This window comes from Protopterus annectens, chromosome 2.part1 (genome assembly GCF_019279795.1).
Source record: "Protopterus annectens isolate FY-2018-M chromosome 2.part1, PAN1.0, whole genome shotgun sequence".
In the NCBI taxonomy this organism is placed as follows: domain Eukaryota; kingdom Metazoa; phylum Chordata; order Ceratodontiformes; family Protopteridae; genus Protopterus; species Protopterus annectens.
This window is the reverse complement of record NC_056729.1, coordinates 943,216,393-943,233,186: the sequence shown is the minus strand read 5'-3', so window position 1 is coordinate 943,233,186 and position 16,794 is coordinate 943,216,393. Positions and strand designations below refer to the sequence as shown.

Sequence of the window (16,794 nt, the reverse complement as noted above, 5' to 3'; positions counted from 1 at the left end):
TTTCTAAAGCTACATATTTTGAAATAGCTGTGCATTTGCTGCATTATGCCTGATTACAATTGCTGAAGGTTGGGTGATTGCCACTTAAACTATAAGCTAATACTCTTGCTGAAGTAATGTGTTCTGACTGTGACACAAGTACCTATTCGAAGATGCTGTGCCTGTCAGATGTTTTGCCAACTCTAGAAGGTAATAAAATTTCTCAGCTTATATCATGTTTGTATTAGTGAACTCATTTTGGTGCTGTTAGCATTCTTCTCAAGTGTACCTTTTTACAAGGAATGTTCCTCATTTCCTCATTTTAGGTAGGGTTGCCACCTTTTCAAGTGCCCAAAGTGGGACATTTTTGGTACAAACATCAGATTTTGCAGGGCAAAACATACCCACAGCCAGTACAAAGGACAGAACTTCAGTTTTTTGCCTAAATAAAAGCTTATTTTTGTAGCATTTTAGTTGATTATTCTGTTTCTTATAACATTTAGGTGTTTCACATACAGAATAACTGTTTTATGCAACTATTACATAAAATATAGGAAATGTCTGTCGTTAAATCTCACGACATTTGCCATTACTTCAAATTCTTTGCAGGACACAAATACCCAAAGAGGGATGCACTGAAAGATTCTTCCAGAGGTAAAGGATATTGTGATATATAAATCTATCTCACCAGCATTTCCTACTTATCTGATGATGAAGGTTTAGTTCATTTTACCAGGTATTTGAGTAACCATTTCATCTACAAAGGAATGGGAGGTTCAAGACAGATGGATCTTTCATGGCTCAAAAAGCTAGACACAGATCCACATGGAAGAGTCAATAATATACTGAGTTTAGAGACAGAGCTGAAGTATGTCCTGAAAACTATGATTCTTGAGGTGAGGGATCACAGAAAAGTACATGATTATAAAGGGGTGGGGACACTTGATCACTGATCTTTTTATTTAGGAATCACTGAGATCTTTCAAGTTGAGTGAAATTATCATAAAAATACATGCCATTGTACTGAATGAAGAACAGTACAATTACCTGATACTTAAAAGGTATGGAAAGGGGCATTATATTTAGTTATGGGTTTGATGAGATATTGAGGAGAAATAGCAGTACAGCTCTCTGCATGCCTGATACCTAGTAGAAGGTAGATGTGCCAGTGCATATGATGGAAGATACATGCCCACCAAAACATGGTGCACATCATATCTAGGGAGGAATATGCATATATGGGGGGTACACGTTTGCATGGAAGTGAGCATGCATCTGGGCCCAGCACCATGGACCTCCTGGACATACAAATATGCCACACTGGTGGGGGGATTAGGGGAAAAAAAGAAGCCCCGAAGGCTGCACAGATGACAGCCAACCCCCCTCCCACACACACACACACACACACTTACACACATACACAGGAGAGTGGGACATCATATCTTACACTGGAAGTTCACTGTCAGTTCAAGTACTATTACATGCAGGTCAAATGTCACATGAAGGACAATTGATTTGTTAGCTCTATGTGCATTTTGTGAAAAGCATATTCTCTGGTTATCAAACAGTATATTTTCAAATGGTTAAATTGATAACCTTCTCCAGAAAATAGAAAAGATTCTGCCTGTCTACTGCAACTCTAGCAGGAATGTCTTTTACATATAAATCTGCTCAAAAAAACTCTTTAGTCCCCTGAGTACACTCATGTTAATATCTTCATTTAGAATAATAAACATAAAAGCCGCGGTGGTGCAGCAGTAGCGCTGTCGCCTCACAGCAAGAGGTTCTCCCGTTCGATTCTCTGTGTGCAGTCTGCATGTCCTCCCCACGGTCGAGTGGCATTCGAAAGACATGCGTGAATGGGTGTGCCTTCATTGAAGGTTGGACATCACCTGCCAATCATTAGTGGACCAGAGTTCCACTGTGGTGACCCCTAACTGGGAAAAGCCAAAAGAAAAACAACAAAAGAATAATAAACATAACTTTTTTGGAAGGATGGTTCTTCAATGCACAATGACAGATAGTCTTGCTTTGTTACAGGGTTTCAGTTGGGTTTCTCCTCTCTTTATAGTTTCTGTAGTTTGAAGCTTAGTTCTGTGTGGCATATCTACATACTGCAGACTGCGGAAGCCTTTTTGAAGTGTAGCAACCCTTTGGAAGATACTTGTGTAGCATATACCCATTTCCTCCATCTTTCCCCCAGTTTCAGCTCTGTTTTTCATTGCAAGAAATTCTGACTACAGATTCATTGGGCCTTTTTGAGGGTCTTGAGAAGAACTGTAGTGGATGTGTAAAATTCATCCAGCTCCACTGGTATACACGAATAAAGTCCTGACCAAGATCCAGGTGGCCCAAGTTCAAATAGTGGCCTGAATACCTCTCAATCTCTCAGCATAAGAATTCTAGACAAAGCTAAAAATAATGGAGAGACAAAAGTCCAAAATCAGGGACAAATTTTAAATACTGCACTTATAAATTCAGTACACTGCTAAAATAACAGGTTTTGCATTAGCATGCATTTTTTTAAGGATAAGAAGTCTGAAATTCACATTTCTGTCATTATTCAATGACTTCAGTCCTTGAAGATTTGTCAGAAAAAACACAAATTTAATGAGAAACAGACCAAAACTGTAAGGGACAAATCAGGGCATTCTTTGTTATTTTGGATATTTGAGAGGCACGGTAACTTTTTATGCCTCAGGAAACCAAAAAATCACAAACTAAAATTAAACAAAAACTGAGCTGGAGACCAATCCCAATAAAGGCTTTTAATCCAAATAACTTTAGCGACACGCTTTCGGAAGATGCAGTGACCTTCCTTCCTCAGAAGACAAAACACAAAAGGCAGTGCTACAAATGCATAAGTAGGTCTTCTAATTAATAATTAATCACACAATAAATGGTAATTAAGCTATAAACATTTGTAAACCAATTAGCAATGCTAATAAACAGCTGAGAAACTCTTTTATAGGTTTTAATAAAGTTTTTAAAGTATTGAGATTTTAAAGTAATCTTACAATCTTTTACATTAAGTTACATTAATGTGTTGGAATGTTTTAATTTTAATTAAATTTATGTATAATATGTTGCTGCTTATTTGATGCATGCTGCTCATTTAATGTACAAAGTTATTGAAATTTAGTTTGTTTGGTTTCTTTCCCATTCCTCTGCAGTTGTTAGCTGAGTTTCTCAGCTGTTTATTAGCATTGCTAATTGGTTTACAAATGTTTAAAGCTTAATTACCATTTACTGTGTGATTAATTATTAATTAGAAGACCTATTTATGCATTTGTAGCACTGCCTTTTGCGTTTTGTCTTCTGAGGAAGGAAGGTCACTGCACCTTCCGAAAGCGTGTCGCTAAAGTTATTTGAATTAAAAGCCTTCATTGGGATTGGTTTCCAGCTCAGTTTTTGTTTAACTTTTTATGCCTGACAGAGCTTGTGCAGGGGAAAAAGGAGTGATGAGGATTAGCTTGCCTGCCTCTCCTCAAGGGGAGGGATAGACTGCATGCTCAGAGCACATGCTTCATGACTGAATCCCTGGTGTTCACCAGGGATCAGTCAGGGAAGCTTGCTTATAAGGAGGTGGGAAGACTTGACCACATCATGTGCATATGTGTAGATAAGCATCACACATTACGGCTTATGGAATGCCAACTCCTTTGGACTGGTGAAAGTTTATGGTTATGGCTTCCATGTCCACCTACCACCCTCTCAATCAAAACAGCCAGTGACAGTATGATGACTGCTATTGGCTGCTCTACTCCCATGTCGTAATCTAGTCCCTGCACCTGTTTGACTAACAAGGGACACAGCCAGGACTAATGGGATACTGCAGAACCTCCATTCTTCTCCCTAGGGGCAAATGCAAATCTTTATATTTCCCACTTGTCTACATCCCCATTTGATCTTGTGGACGATTTAAGTGAGGTGAAATTGTTCACCAGGAAACTCAATCTAGCCATCATGTTCCAGAAGGAAGACCAAGTAGTAAATAAGGACACAGTAGAAGTAGAAAATAGATTAAAAAACAAAAGTACTTATGTTCCACTAATGAATCCAAAAGTAGAAATGTTTGAAAAACATGTGATAAGGGAAGTTTATAAATTAAAGAACAAAACAAGAATGAAGGTCAAGAAAGACAATCTGACAATGAAGGAGAGAGAAACACTCACAAAATTTAGGGGAGATAAAGACATACGTATAATGAAACCGGACAAAGGGGGAGGGGTGGTACTATATGACAAGTTGGAATATGTTAATAAACTATTCAGTCTATTGACCCAATCAGGGAATTATGATACAGTATCACTCAATGAAATCAATATAGCATATCATAGAATAGATTCTTATATAGAAGAATTTTGGATATACAATAGAATCAATACTGATGTTTACAATTTCATCAAGGTAAAGCATCCAGTACTAGCTACACTAGTTGGTATACCAAAGGTACACAAAAGTGTAAGAGACCCCCCTTTTAGACCTATAGTGTCAGGTAGTTTAGCCAAAACATTCCCTTTAGGAACAGCTGTTGACACTTGGCTAAAAAACACGTATAGTCATATCCCACACTTAATAAAGGATTCTTGGGATTTTTTGATCAATTTCCCTACACATATAGAATGCAGTGACCTTATTTATGTAACTATAGATGTCATCGACTTATATTCATGTATTCCCAAACAATTGGGACTGGAGATGTTTTGTGAAAGCATAAGGAAACATACAAACATAGAGTGGGATCATGTTTGTTTAATAATGGACTGTATGTCACTTGTATTGGAACATAACTACATTTATTTTGAAGGTGAATACTATCGGCAAATTAATGGTGTAGCAATGGGATCTGCCAGTGCACCTATATACGCCAATCTAGTTATGTTAAATTGGGAAGAGAAGGTCTTATTTTCAAACATTCTCTTTAAACATGTAATACATTACACTAGATTTTTAGATGACATCTATATATTATGGAAGGGTAATAAAGATGAGCTAAACAAATTCATTACTTTTATTAACACTAGCAGTGAAATTTTAAGGTTCACTCATTCTATGAGTTTTAATGGTATAGCTTATTTGGATACATTTATATCACACGATAGTAAGGGTTTTAAATCAGCTATATATTGAAAGAATACTTTTTCTAACGATTACCTACAATACACTAGCAATCACCCTAAAACATTATTATACAACATATACAAGGGGCAATATATAAGGGTAGCCCGGATGACTTCAAGATTCAGTGAAATGAAAAATGAAATGGACTATGTTACAAAATTATTTGAAGAAAGGAATTATGATGCATTGATGATGAGGGATGTAAAGCAATATGTCATTGAACAATGGGGAAAGAAATATACCCCACTGTTAGGAAGTAAAGAGCAAACGAATGTATCTCATACAGTTGTAGATACAGTTAACAGCACAGTTAGATACCAACGTGCTTGTATCTTGGAATATACACCTTTTGTACACCAGATTAAGAACATTATGGTATCATTCTGGAAAATATTTATAGTGGACAATAGTTTAGTCAAATGTGTAGGAGAGAAACCGTTATTTGTATACAAAATGGGATACAATTTAAAGAAGCTATTGGAAAAAGGAACTATAGGAGTTCAGAATTACATTAGGGACAATGGGGTAAATGCGACAACGAAATGTGGCCATTGTAATCAGTGTGGGGATATTATGGAGTCACGGGAACTAGTATTGGAAAACATTAACAAAAGTAAAATAAAGTTTAGGAAGGGGAATTGCAGTACTATATATATATATATATATATATATATATATATATATATATATATATATTTATATGGCTAAGTGTATAGTATGCAGTGGATACTATATAGGAAAAACAGAGAGAGCTTTAAAAAGGAGAATTTCGATCATATGTATAGTGTAAGAAGAAAGGACAAAAACAATGCCTTATACAGACATATAGAAAAATACGGTGAAGAACATAAGTTTAAATTTGCAATATTGGACCAGATTAGACACAACCCTAGAGGAGGCTGTATGAAGGAAATGTTAAGTTATAAGGAGGTGTGGTGGCAATTGTATACGGATGCATCAACCACACCAGGGTTAAACGATAATATATCTTTAAAACCCATATTAATTCATAGAGCTTCCAGAAGATAAAATTTAGTTATGTTAATAGTTACTAGTTAGGAAAATGTATTAACTGCACAATATGCATTAATATTAATTTATTAAAACATATAGAAACATATAAATAATACAATTAGGACTTTCTGAAAAGTGATCAGTGAATATTAGATGCTAGAATTAAATTAAGGGTTTAGATGGTTGTCATAAGAAATGAATATATATAGATTTTTTCATTATTTATTAATGTAGTAATATGAATTTTGAGACTTGCCTTTTTATACAGAATTTTAATTAGTATTTTTAAATAGAACTTTATATAGATTATGTAGGGTATTTATTTTAAATCAAGTTGGTGCATTTTTTCTGTATTTATTCTGTTTTTTAACTTTACAAATGAGTAATATATTTTTAAATGAGTAATATAACTTTAAGGGCTGCTTGTAGAAAATGGTGCCAAAAAAGTTATTTAAACACTTTGTAAATGTTAAAGCACAGTTCTGAGGAAGCCTACATCTAGTAGGTGAAAGCGCTTAACTCTGTATGCTTGCTTAGGCAAGGAAATGTTTTATCTGTCTGTATCTATTTTATATTAAAATTTTTTTTCGGAGACTGCACTGCGTTCCCTCTGTGTACAGCGTTGTTACAGGGAAGATAGCGCATAATATATGAGCGTCAATAAGCTTTATTGTTCCAGAACAAACTGATAGCTACTCAGAACCCACATGGTTAGAATTACTGGAGCCATGTCAGACTCCAAACCAGTTACAAGTGGCGTCCCACAAGGCTCAGTCCTGGGACCTCTCTTTTTCAGTATATATTTCTCGGAGGTACAGGCCAACACGGAAGGGCTGTGTCTGACCAAATTCGCAGATGACTGCAAACTGGGGGCCATAATTGACTCTCCAGCCGACACAAGCATCCTTCAAAGGGGCCTCATAGAAACAGACAACTGGTGCCAGAGCCATGGCCTCAAGCTAAACGCCAAAAAGTGCCCACAAATTACCACATAGGTGGTAATCCATTAAGTACAGAAGAAGTAATTAGGGACCTGGGGACCCAAGTTGATAGCAATCTCTCATTTGACAACCACGTGGACAAAGTGGTTAGAAAAACATTTTATATAGCCCACCTAATCATGAAGGGATTCACATCTGGATCAGGGGAGGTCATCGTGCCTCTTTACTCATCCCTCATCAGGCCCATAATTGAGTACAATGCCCCTTTTGGGATGTACCTTACCAGACACCTGCAGCAACTGGAAAGACCCCAAAAGTACCTCACCAAGAGGATCAAAGGGCTCAAACAGATGCCATATGCTGCCCAGTTAAGGAAACTCCAGCTCTACTCAGTGGCATACCGCCTGTTCAGAGGCGATCTGTGCCTGATGTATAAAGCCATGTCCAACCCAGAATTAATGGACATGCTGCATCTCAGAAAATCCAAATCCCATCGAGCTACGCGCTCGAGAGACTTGAACATCAGCACTGAAATAAATAGGACATGCTCGAGGGACAGATTCATAACCCAGAGCAAACAAAAGCCTCACACAGTTTAATAGATTAGCGCTTTCGTCCTGATACCATATTAGGACTTCATCAGATAAGTCAACAACCAGACAAACTCTTTAACTTATCTAAACCCACTCACAATCATATGACAAAAGATGAACAATCAAATGATATCAATCATGAAGCATGTACTAACATAGAAATACATATTTGTAAAAAACTACATTAGTAAAACAAGTTCCCAGAACATTAGAATTTCATCAGACATGTTAAAAATATAAAAATAATATTGTAAACCACTTAAGACTGTAACTTTATCTCTCTCTCTCTATATATATATATATATATATAAATATGTGTATATATATATATATATATATATATATATATATATATATATATATATATATATATATTCACACACACACACACACACACACGTGTATATATATATATATATATATATATATATATACATATACATACATATATATATATATATATATATATATATATATATATATACACACACACACACATATAATTTGCACAAAAAGATGTAAATAGTTTAGTGAAGTACTGCTGCACAAAAAAAAATTGACTCCAGATGATAAAACTGCATGTTTCAAGTATTCATCGTTCTAAGCTACAATAACCCATTTAAATTAATTCTATCATTTAAGCCTTGGGGGTTGGGCTGGTTCAACTTCATCTGCCAATTTGTTTCCTTATTTGCCCACTAACATCTTCCCCTCTCAGGCACTGCTACTCTTATGTAATGCATTACTGTCATCCTTTAACTGTATCTTAGCCTTTCCAATATAAAAACTCTCACATGACATGCATGGTGCAATATTAAAAAAGAAGTTATGTAGTTATCATAACGTTCCATCTGTGTTGTCCATTTTCATTCTTCCTCAACTGTTGGGTTTGGATGTGATCCTTGGATCCGACTCGGACATTACTAAAGCTTATGGTAACCAAAAAGCTCTTGAGCTTCTCCCCTACCCATAATGCAACAACCCCTAACATACCTCAGATAGTGTTTGCTGATTTTTTAACAGAAGTGGTATATGCTAACATGCTTATATAAAAGGATACTTAAAATGCATTTGTTCTTTACAGGAAACCATATCAGCAGCTCAGTCAAAAGGACAGTGGTGTCCTCAGAGTATCTCATTCCTGCAGAAGTCTGTGGAAACAAAGGATGGGGGTTGGTGGGCAGGAAGTTGAGGAAGAATGAAAATGGACAACACAGATGGAACGTTATGCTAAGTACATAACTTCTTTATCTGATGTTGTCAAATTTCCTTCTATCCTCAACTTTTGGGACAGAGTCCCCAGCTACATAAAACCCTGGGTGGACTCTAAGGAAGATTACTCCTGGGCACAGTAGAACCAAAAGATGCTCTACCCCTCAAGGCCAGATATAATTTGTAATGAGTGATAAAGGTATAAGGACTTGCTCCAGTTGTTGCTGCACAAAACCTGGATAGAAATACAGAACTTGCCATGGACCTAGTGGAATAGGCTCTTACAGGTTTAGTTAAGGTAAGACCCAATTTGTTACAGCTAAAAGGAATACAATCAGTCAGTCATCTGGCTAAAGTTACTTTTGTGACTGGTTTACCCAATTCAAATCTACAAAGAAAACAAAACAATTGGTCTGTCTTTCTGATTTTTTTTTGTTCTATGCAGATATAACATAATTGTCTGTGGCCATCCAATAAATGCAACATATATTCTTTCGCCTTTGTTTGCAAATTTAGGAAAGAATGCTGGCATAATGGACTGATTGATACTGGATTCACCACCTTGGGAAGGAAAGATGCATTGGTTTGTAATGTTACTCTATCCTTATGAAAAATCAAGTTGGGAAGTTTTGAAGATAAGGCTTAAATTTCTGAAATTCTTCTAGCTGAAGTAATAGCTACTAAAAAGACAGTTTTCCAAGTAAGAAACTTAAGGTCCCATTTAGCTGCTGGTTCAAAGGGGGGATGTGTTAATGTTCAGAGCCCATGGTGTAGAAGGGTCTTTAAACGGTGATCTCAAAAGAAGGGTGCCTCTCAAGAAAGCTTTGTACAGTTTATCAGAGGCTACTGAAAAACTTTCAAATCCAATATGAAAATTAGATATTGCTGCTAATGGTACATTAATGATAGGGGAACTCACCCCTTCTTTAAAGAGTAAAGCTAAAAATTCAAATATGTGATGTACTGGAGCTGAGAAAGGATCAATATGATTTTGTTGTGCCAAGTAAACAAATCTTTTCCATTTACTTAAATAGCGTTTTCACGCTGAGGGTTTATGGGAAGATAAAAGGATATGGTGGACATGGGGAAGACAGCATAGGTTGTTTGGCTATTAATGGAATTGGATAAACCAGGCTGTAAGCTTGAGATATCTAGGTGAATCATGCCTGGCTGGTGAGACAGAAGGTAGATGAAGTCATAGGAAGGGGAACCAAACCTGTTGAGGCTAGTAATGTGCAATGAGGATGACTTTGTTTTTCAACCTGGCAACTTTCTGCAAACATTTTGGAATTAATGGAATCAGTGGGTAGACATAAAGCAGACTGGGAGGCCCTTGGCGATTCCATCTGTGGGGTGATTAGGGCAAAGTAGCTGCTGCATTTCTGGTTTATGGGAGAAGCAAAAATATCGAAGCAAGGCTGGCCCCATTAACGAAAGATCATCTCACTTTCTTGTTGAGAGATCACTCGTGAATTAGAAGAATGGACTCACATTGGATATTCTTGGAATGTGCATTGCTATTAGAAATTGGTTGGATGATAAAACCCATCAGCACCCTCTAAGTGCTTCTCGACACAAGGGGTATGATCTGGTCCCACCTTGTTTGTTTGATGTACCAAACTACTGACATATTGTCTGTTTGAATAGCAATTGTCCTTGAAGGGAGAGCATTATGGAGGGCCTGCAATGTTTAGAGCAGTGCTCTCATCTCCAGGAAATGTATATGCCATATGGCCTCTTCCTGGGACCAAGTGCCTTGGATCATTTTCCCCAGAAAGAGCCCTCCCATGCCAATTGAGAGGCATCCATGGGCACTATGGCCTTGGGCTGAGGGAGAATGAAAGAATGGCCATGTAGAACCTGACCTGATTGAATCCACCACCTGAGATCTTGCTTGCAGGCTTGACTGATTCTTATTTGTGCTGACATACAGTGGTAAAGACTTGACCACTGTGCTGCTAACATCCATTGAAGAATTCTCACATGAAATCTGGCTAGAGGTACTAAGGTTACACCCGCTGACACCGATCCTAGAGCTTGAAGGACCAAGCGGGTTGAAGTCTTGGTAATGCAAATTATTTTTCTGATCTGCAATCTGATAGTCTGTACTCTTGAGAGAGGAAGAGAAGATATCACTGACTTCGTGTTGAAAACTGCTCCTATGAATTCCAAATTTTGAGATGGTTGTAGGTGAGACTTCTTGTAATGTATGGTTATCCCCAGATGAGAGTAAATCTGGAGTACCTGATTTCTTGCTCTTGTTAACAGATACCCGGTTGGGGCTATAATGAGCTAATCGTCTAGATAAGGAAACACCCGAATCTCTACATTCTCAAGTGAGCTGCTACTACTGCCATGCATTTGGTAAACACCCTGGGGGCAGAGGTGAGGCCAAAGGACAGACATCTGAACTGGTAATGACTGGCTCCCAGATGGAAGCATAAATACCTTCTGGATTGTCTGTTCATATTTATGTGATAGTATCCATCTTGAAAGTCTATTGAACACATCCAATCATCCTTGCCCACAAAAGGGAGAATGGACTGAACTGTGACCATATGAAATTCTGTGTGTCAAATTGACTTGTTCATGTCCAAAATTGGTCTCTTCTCCCCTGTTTTCTTTGTCACTAAAAAGAATCTTGAGGAAATTCCAGATTCTGTCTGGTCTGGTGGGACCTCTTGAATGACTCTTTTTTTTTTTCCAGCAGCTTTTGTATTTGTATTGCCGCTTCTTTCTTCTGACTGGGTGAAAAATCAGGAATTTATCATAGAGTTGGGGGTGGAAGGGAAAACTAAACTCAACTCATGTTACAATAAAATTGCCAAATTTGCTACAAACACCAAATTCTCCACCCACCACTGCACCACACTGCAGGAACTAGGCTGGCTCGAACTCCCCCATCATCTAACATACCTACAACTTGCTATTGCCCACAAACGTATCTACTTCCCAGAAGCCTGCCCATCTCTCACTAGTATACTGAACATGTATCATCCAAATTGTCACCTCAGGTCTGAAAAAAATGCTACTAAATGTCAACAAACCTAAGCTCTCTGCCCATCAAATGTTGTACTCCTTTACTGTCTCTATATTATGGAATGATCTTCCCCCTTCACTCAGAACTATGTCTAATACCTATACCTTTAAAAACTCCCTTAAATTACATCTCACCTCTCACTGGATATGTACCTGCACCCCACTAACAACCCTAAAACCTGACCTCCCCCCCAATATCCATCTCCTCTACACTCAATAACTACTCTACACTAACTCCTTTCTCCACTATCTACTTTACTCGTTAGTGAATTGCTTTATTCTAAATGTCACTCCTTAAGTGTATGCCTTCCTCACTGGTGTCACCAATGTAATTCCATTGTTCTCAGTTCATTATATACAATTATAGAGTTGTTATATACTAATGTGTCTTATAAACCCTGTATTGTTCAATTTTTTGTCTGTATGTAATAACTGTGGAGCTTTTCTCCCCGGGCCTCCACTGAAAATGGGTTCTTCAGGCCCACTGGACTATCCCGGTAATCAAATGCAATAAATAAAATAAATAAATAAATAATATAACCTCTGGAAATAATCTTCTGCACCCAAGTATCTTTTGTTATGTCTAGCCAGGCTCTCTGGTGCAGGTAAAGTTAGTCCCCATTTGCCTCCAGAGGTGGACAATAGGGCCTGCTTTCAGGAGGGCTGGTAGGGTCTGTCAGAGAAGGAATCTCTGGATCCCTGGTTTTGCAGGCCTTCTCTGTCATGGGGATGGCAACAACCATCACAGTCCTCCCTCTGCCTTTAGGAGAACTTTTTCCTACATGTGTCCTGGAAAGGATCCTGGGACTTCCTGAACCTCATCTTCTGACCACTATGCTAATTCCTAGAAGAGGATCTTTCAGTGGTTGAAAAATGTAATCCCACTGATGAGAGGGTATTTCCATCCTTTTCACACCTGGATAATGTGTCCTTCACTTTGGGGCCAAACAAGGAAGTGGCATCAAAAGGAGCACTGATGAATGAAAACTTGAAAGGCTCTGCAAAATCACATAAGAGCACCCAGGTATGCCTCCTAATGGATATGCCTGAAACGCCTACTCATGAGGCACCTTCAGGTGCATGTGAAATGAGCCTCATGGATGAATCCCAGACAGACTGAAGGGTAGCCAACTAAGAAGCCACAGATGGCTGGACCTCAGCTGAAACAGTGAACTGTTCCAGAAAGGGAAGCTGAAAGTTCTTTGATCAAATCATTTTGCAACCTAGTAAAATGTTCTAAATAGTTCAGTGTCCTAAGGACAAATGGTGCTGAAGTGTAGACATGCTTCCCAAATCTGTCCATTGCCCTAGACTCCCTTTCAGGGGGATGAACAGAGGAGCTCAGTTCAGCAAGTTACTTCTTGGTGACTGCCACCATGACCATAGCATCCACGGGTACCCCTTTATCCCAAACTTCTTTCCCCACAGGTGGAGCTAGAATCCTATCTGGCCTTTTGGGGACTGGTTCTACTGTGTTAGGCTCCTTCCACTCTTGCAGAGAGACCAAATCAATGAGCTCATTGGGAAGTGGAGTAACCCAGGAAGTAGATGGGCCAGCACTAAAGGCCTCCAGAAATACTGATTCCTCAGGTGAAGAGCTGTTGGGGGTCAAACCACCTCTCTGCTTTAGGATCTCAAGGATGTCTCCAAATCAGACATCTTCTGGAGATGATCATGGGGAGCCTTCACCTTCATCAAAGTCTGTATCCTCAGTGACTGACTCTTGTGTAGAGTCCAAGTGCCTCCTCCTGCACTTTCTTTTTTTAGTAACTACATCAGTGGGGTGTTCAGGGAAGTGTTAGAAGTGATTATAATACCCTGCTATGTAGACTGGAGGTCTCAAGCTGGCTGTTCCTGTGGAGTAGAATGATGAGGATCCAAGTGTAGAGGCATCTGGGTGCTGGATTGAAAATCCAAGAGGGTTGGGACTGTCAATTCATCGGAGTAGAACAAATCCTCTTCACAACCTCAAAGGCAGACTGCCCCAGGGAAAGAGAAGACCTTGGCGCCGAGAAGGCAGGCTTCTGGACCATAGTCTCCTCTTGCCCTGAAAGCAATCTCCCTGAGGAGGAAATCGGAGCCAAACTGTCCAATGCTGAAGCTCCAAGGCACAGAGATGGCTCGGAGACCTTCGGAGTTGATCCCAGCATCTTGGATCTGACAAGGAAGCTTTGGCTCCAATAGTCCTCCAGATCAGAAGATGTTGGTGCTGTGGCACTCAGAGCTAGCTTTGGATCCAAATATTGGATTATCTTTGGATCCAAACCAGACAGACTTGAAGACTCAGATGCAAGGACTCTGAAGCAATCAATGGGACCACAGAAGAAGTGTGAAGTGATGTTGTGGTCAAAGGATGGGCCTCCTGACCCAAAGTGGTAGGAGCCAGTAACACACCCATCTGGATCTGTGCTGAGAGAAACTTCCCTCATCATCCTATCCACATCTTCTTCAGTCAAACATGTGGAGGATCAAAATGAAGCCAGGGAAGATGACTTAGTATGGCATCTTTCCATAAAGGGAGATGGGACCCTGGAAGGAACTGGACCCACAGAGGGAGAATAACAGGTCTTAGGCATAACAATAAGATGTCAGATCTGAAAACTTCTTTTTCTTTGGATCTGAGGGGGAAGAGGTTTGAGACCTCCTCAAATCTGATTTAGTCCTCTTCCTAGACAACTCCAAGGATGGAGTTGAGAAAGTAGAAGCAACAGGAGATTTCAGCTCCTTGAACTTAGGCCTGGGGGACTGAGCCCCTGTAATAACTTCTCCAAAAGAAGAAGACAACAAACCTTTCAATATTACTTCTTTCTGCCCACTAAAATGTGAGGATTGAAGTTGTGGCAGGTTGAACAGTCTTTCTGTAGGTGCTGCAGACCTAAACAACAAACAGAGAGATTGTGGGGTGTCCGAAACAGGCAACCTATACCCACACTGTGAGCACTTTTGCCCTTCTCAACCATTCTACAACAACAAGAAATAAGTCAGAAAGGAAAGTTCCTTTTTTTTTTTTTGGAGAAAGAAGTAAAAAGGGGTATTACCAACATAGAAATACACTATCGTGTAAAAGCAAGGAAAGGATAGATACCAGCGATGGTATTTATTAAACTAGGAAGTACAAGGGCAAGGGAATAACAGTAACTAGAAAATTAAGAAGAAAAAGTAAAAAATATATAATATATGAAAGAGAAATGCTAACTTATCTGAAAATAGCAGTGAAGCTCAAGAGCTATGTCTGACCACATCCTTTCGCAGAAAGCATCAAACGAGATCTGATATGTTAGGGGTTGTAGCATTATGGGTAAGGGTGAAGTGAGAGAGCTTTTTGCTTACCATGACCTTTAGTAAGAGCTGAGTTGGATCTGAGGATCGGATCCGAACCCAACAATTGAGGATAGAATGAAAACTGACATTGAATCAAAGTTTATAAAATAAATAAAGATGGTGATGTAAAAGGGTTGGTGGGAGTACCTAGGCTAAAGTGAATTGCAAAATAATTGCTGGCAGGTGGTTGGTTGAAAACCACCAGACCTACATTTAACATCTTGTTCAGGAGCCTTTCTAGAAGATGTACTGTCATGAATACCTACATAACTATTTCTGCTAATTCTGTTAAATTTTACACAACTTAAGAACAGTATAAACACATGGTGCTTCTGCATGCAAAACAGTAAATATACGCTATAAAATATATGTTCCTTACTGTTGATTGCTCGAATGGTCCCAATATTTTCTTATCTTTTAATCGAAAAACCTTTCTTCCAAAAAGGTTTGCTAAAACTAGTACTAAATCCGTCATCACATTTTCAGAAAAGCGTTTCCTGTCACCTAAAGAATAAAAATAAAATTCAGAACACCAGATATATATTACCTTACTCCAAGTCTCACAAGCATCAGTCAGCTGTTAAAAACAGCAATGGCATTACATGGAATTACGCTTAGAGCAGGTAGCTTGCACACTGAATAGCACTACTACATCCTAGCACTGTATAACGTCTTGCCCTTAATCCTAGAAACTAGTCTGTGTATTGAATAGCACTAACATATCCTAGCACTATACAACAGCTTGTCCTTAACTCAAGATACTACCCTAGGAGACTCCTGTTAAAACCCAATCTTTAATCCTAAACAGCCCTTCCTACTACAGGACTGGATAGCATAGATATTCAATTTGCAAATGTCTCTGTCAGATGATTAAAGAAAATAACAGTATGTGAGAGATGTAAATGCACAATTTCCTTGGAGGGAAAAATCTTGCATACAAACAAGGTTGTCAAGAATACCCACACTGCATCCCTCACATGAGCAGTAGCATATCTAGGGTGAGGTGGGAGGGGCAACTGCCCCAGGTGCAAAATGTTAGGGTGGCTATGATCATCTGATTCCAATCTCTAATGCATCAGCAACCTTCAAAGGCTAGTATTGCATTTTTGGTCAAATCTGAGCATTGCATCACTCTGAGTGTGCAGCAAAGCTAGGGCAAAGTGATTGGGAAAAGTGTCTCCAGTGGAAGGTATTGGGGGGGGTGTGATCGGACGATCCTGATCACTCTTCAATGCATACCAGCTTTTAAAAACAAGTATTTTATTCACAGTCAAACCTGAGCACTGTAGCACTCTGTTGGTGTGACTTAAACATTTGTAGCAAGCAGTTTGTTACAGTTTAAAACATATCTCTTTATATGTGAGGTAAATCCTGAACACTGTAGTGCTCCATGCAGAGTATAAACTGTAGCAAGCAGTTTGCTATTAAAAGAGAGTAGATGTTTCTTTCTTTCTTCTTTTTTTTTTGGAATAGTATTATAGCTCTCTGTGCTGGATATAAACTGTAGTAATTGGATCTATATTACAGCGTCAAACTCACAGGAGTTCGAACGTTGTAATACCAAACTGTAA

The 16,794-nt window shown here is 38.7% G+C and overlaps 1 protein-coding gene across 1 annotated transcript in view; it reads right to left on the bottom strand.

Annotated features, from left to right (window-relative positions):
* Nucleotides 1-16,794, bottom strand: part of LOC122794922 (probable ATP-dependent RNA helicase DDX60) — a 2,165,155-nt gene that overhangs the window by 436,807 nt on the left and 1,711,554 nt on the right. The window contains exon 35 of the mRNA XM_044063515.1: nt 15,603-15,727. Coding sequence (XP_043919450.1) covers nt 15,603-15,727 — 125 coding nt within the window. The remainder of the gene's footprint in view (nt 1-15,602; nt 15,728-16,794) is intronic.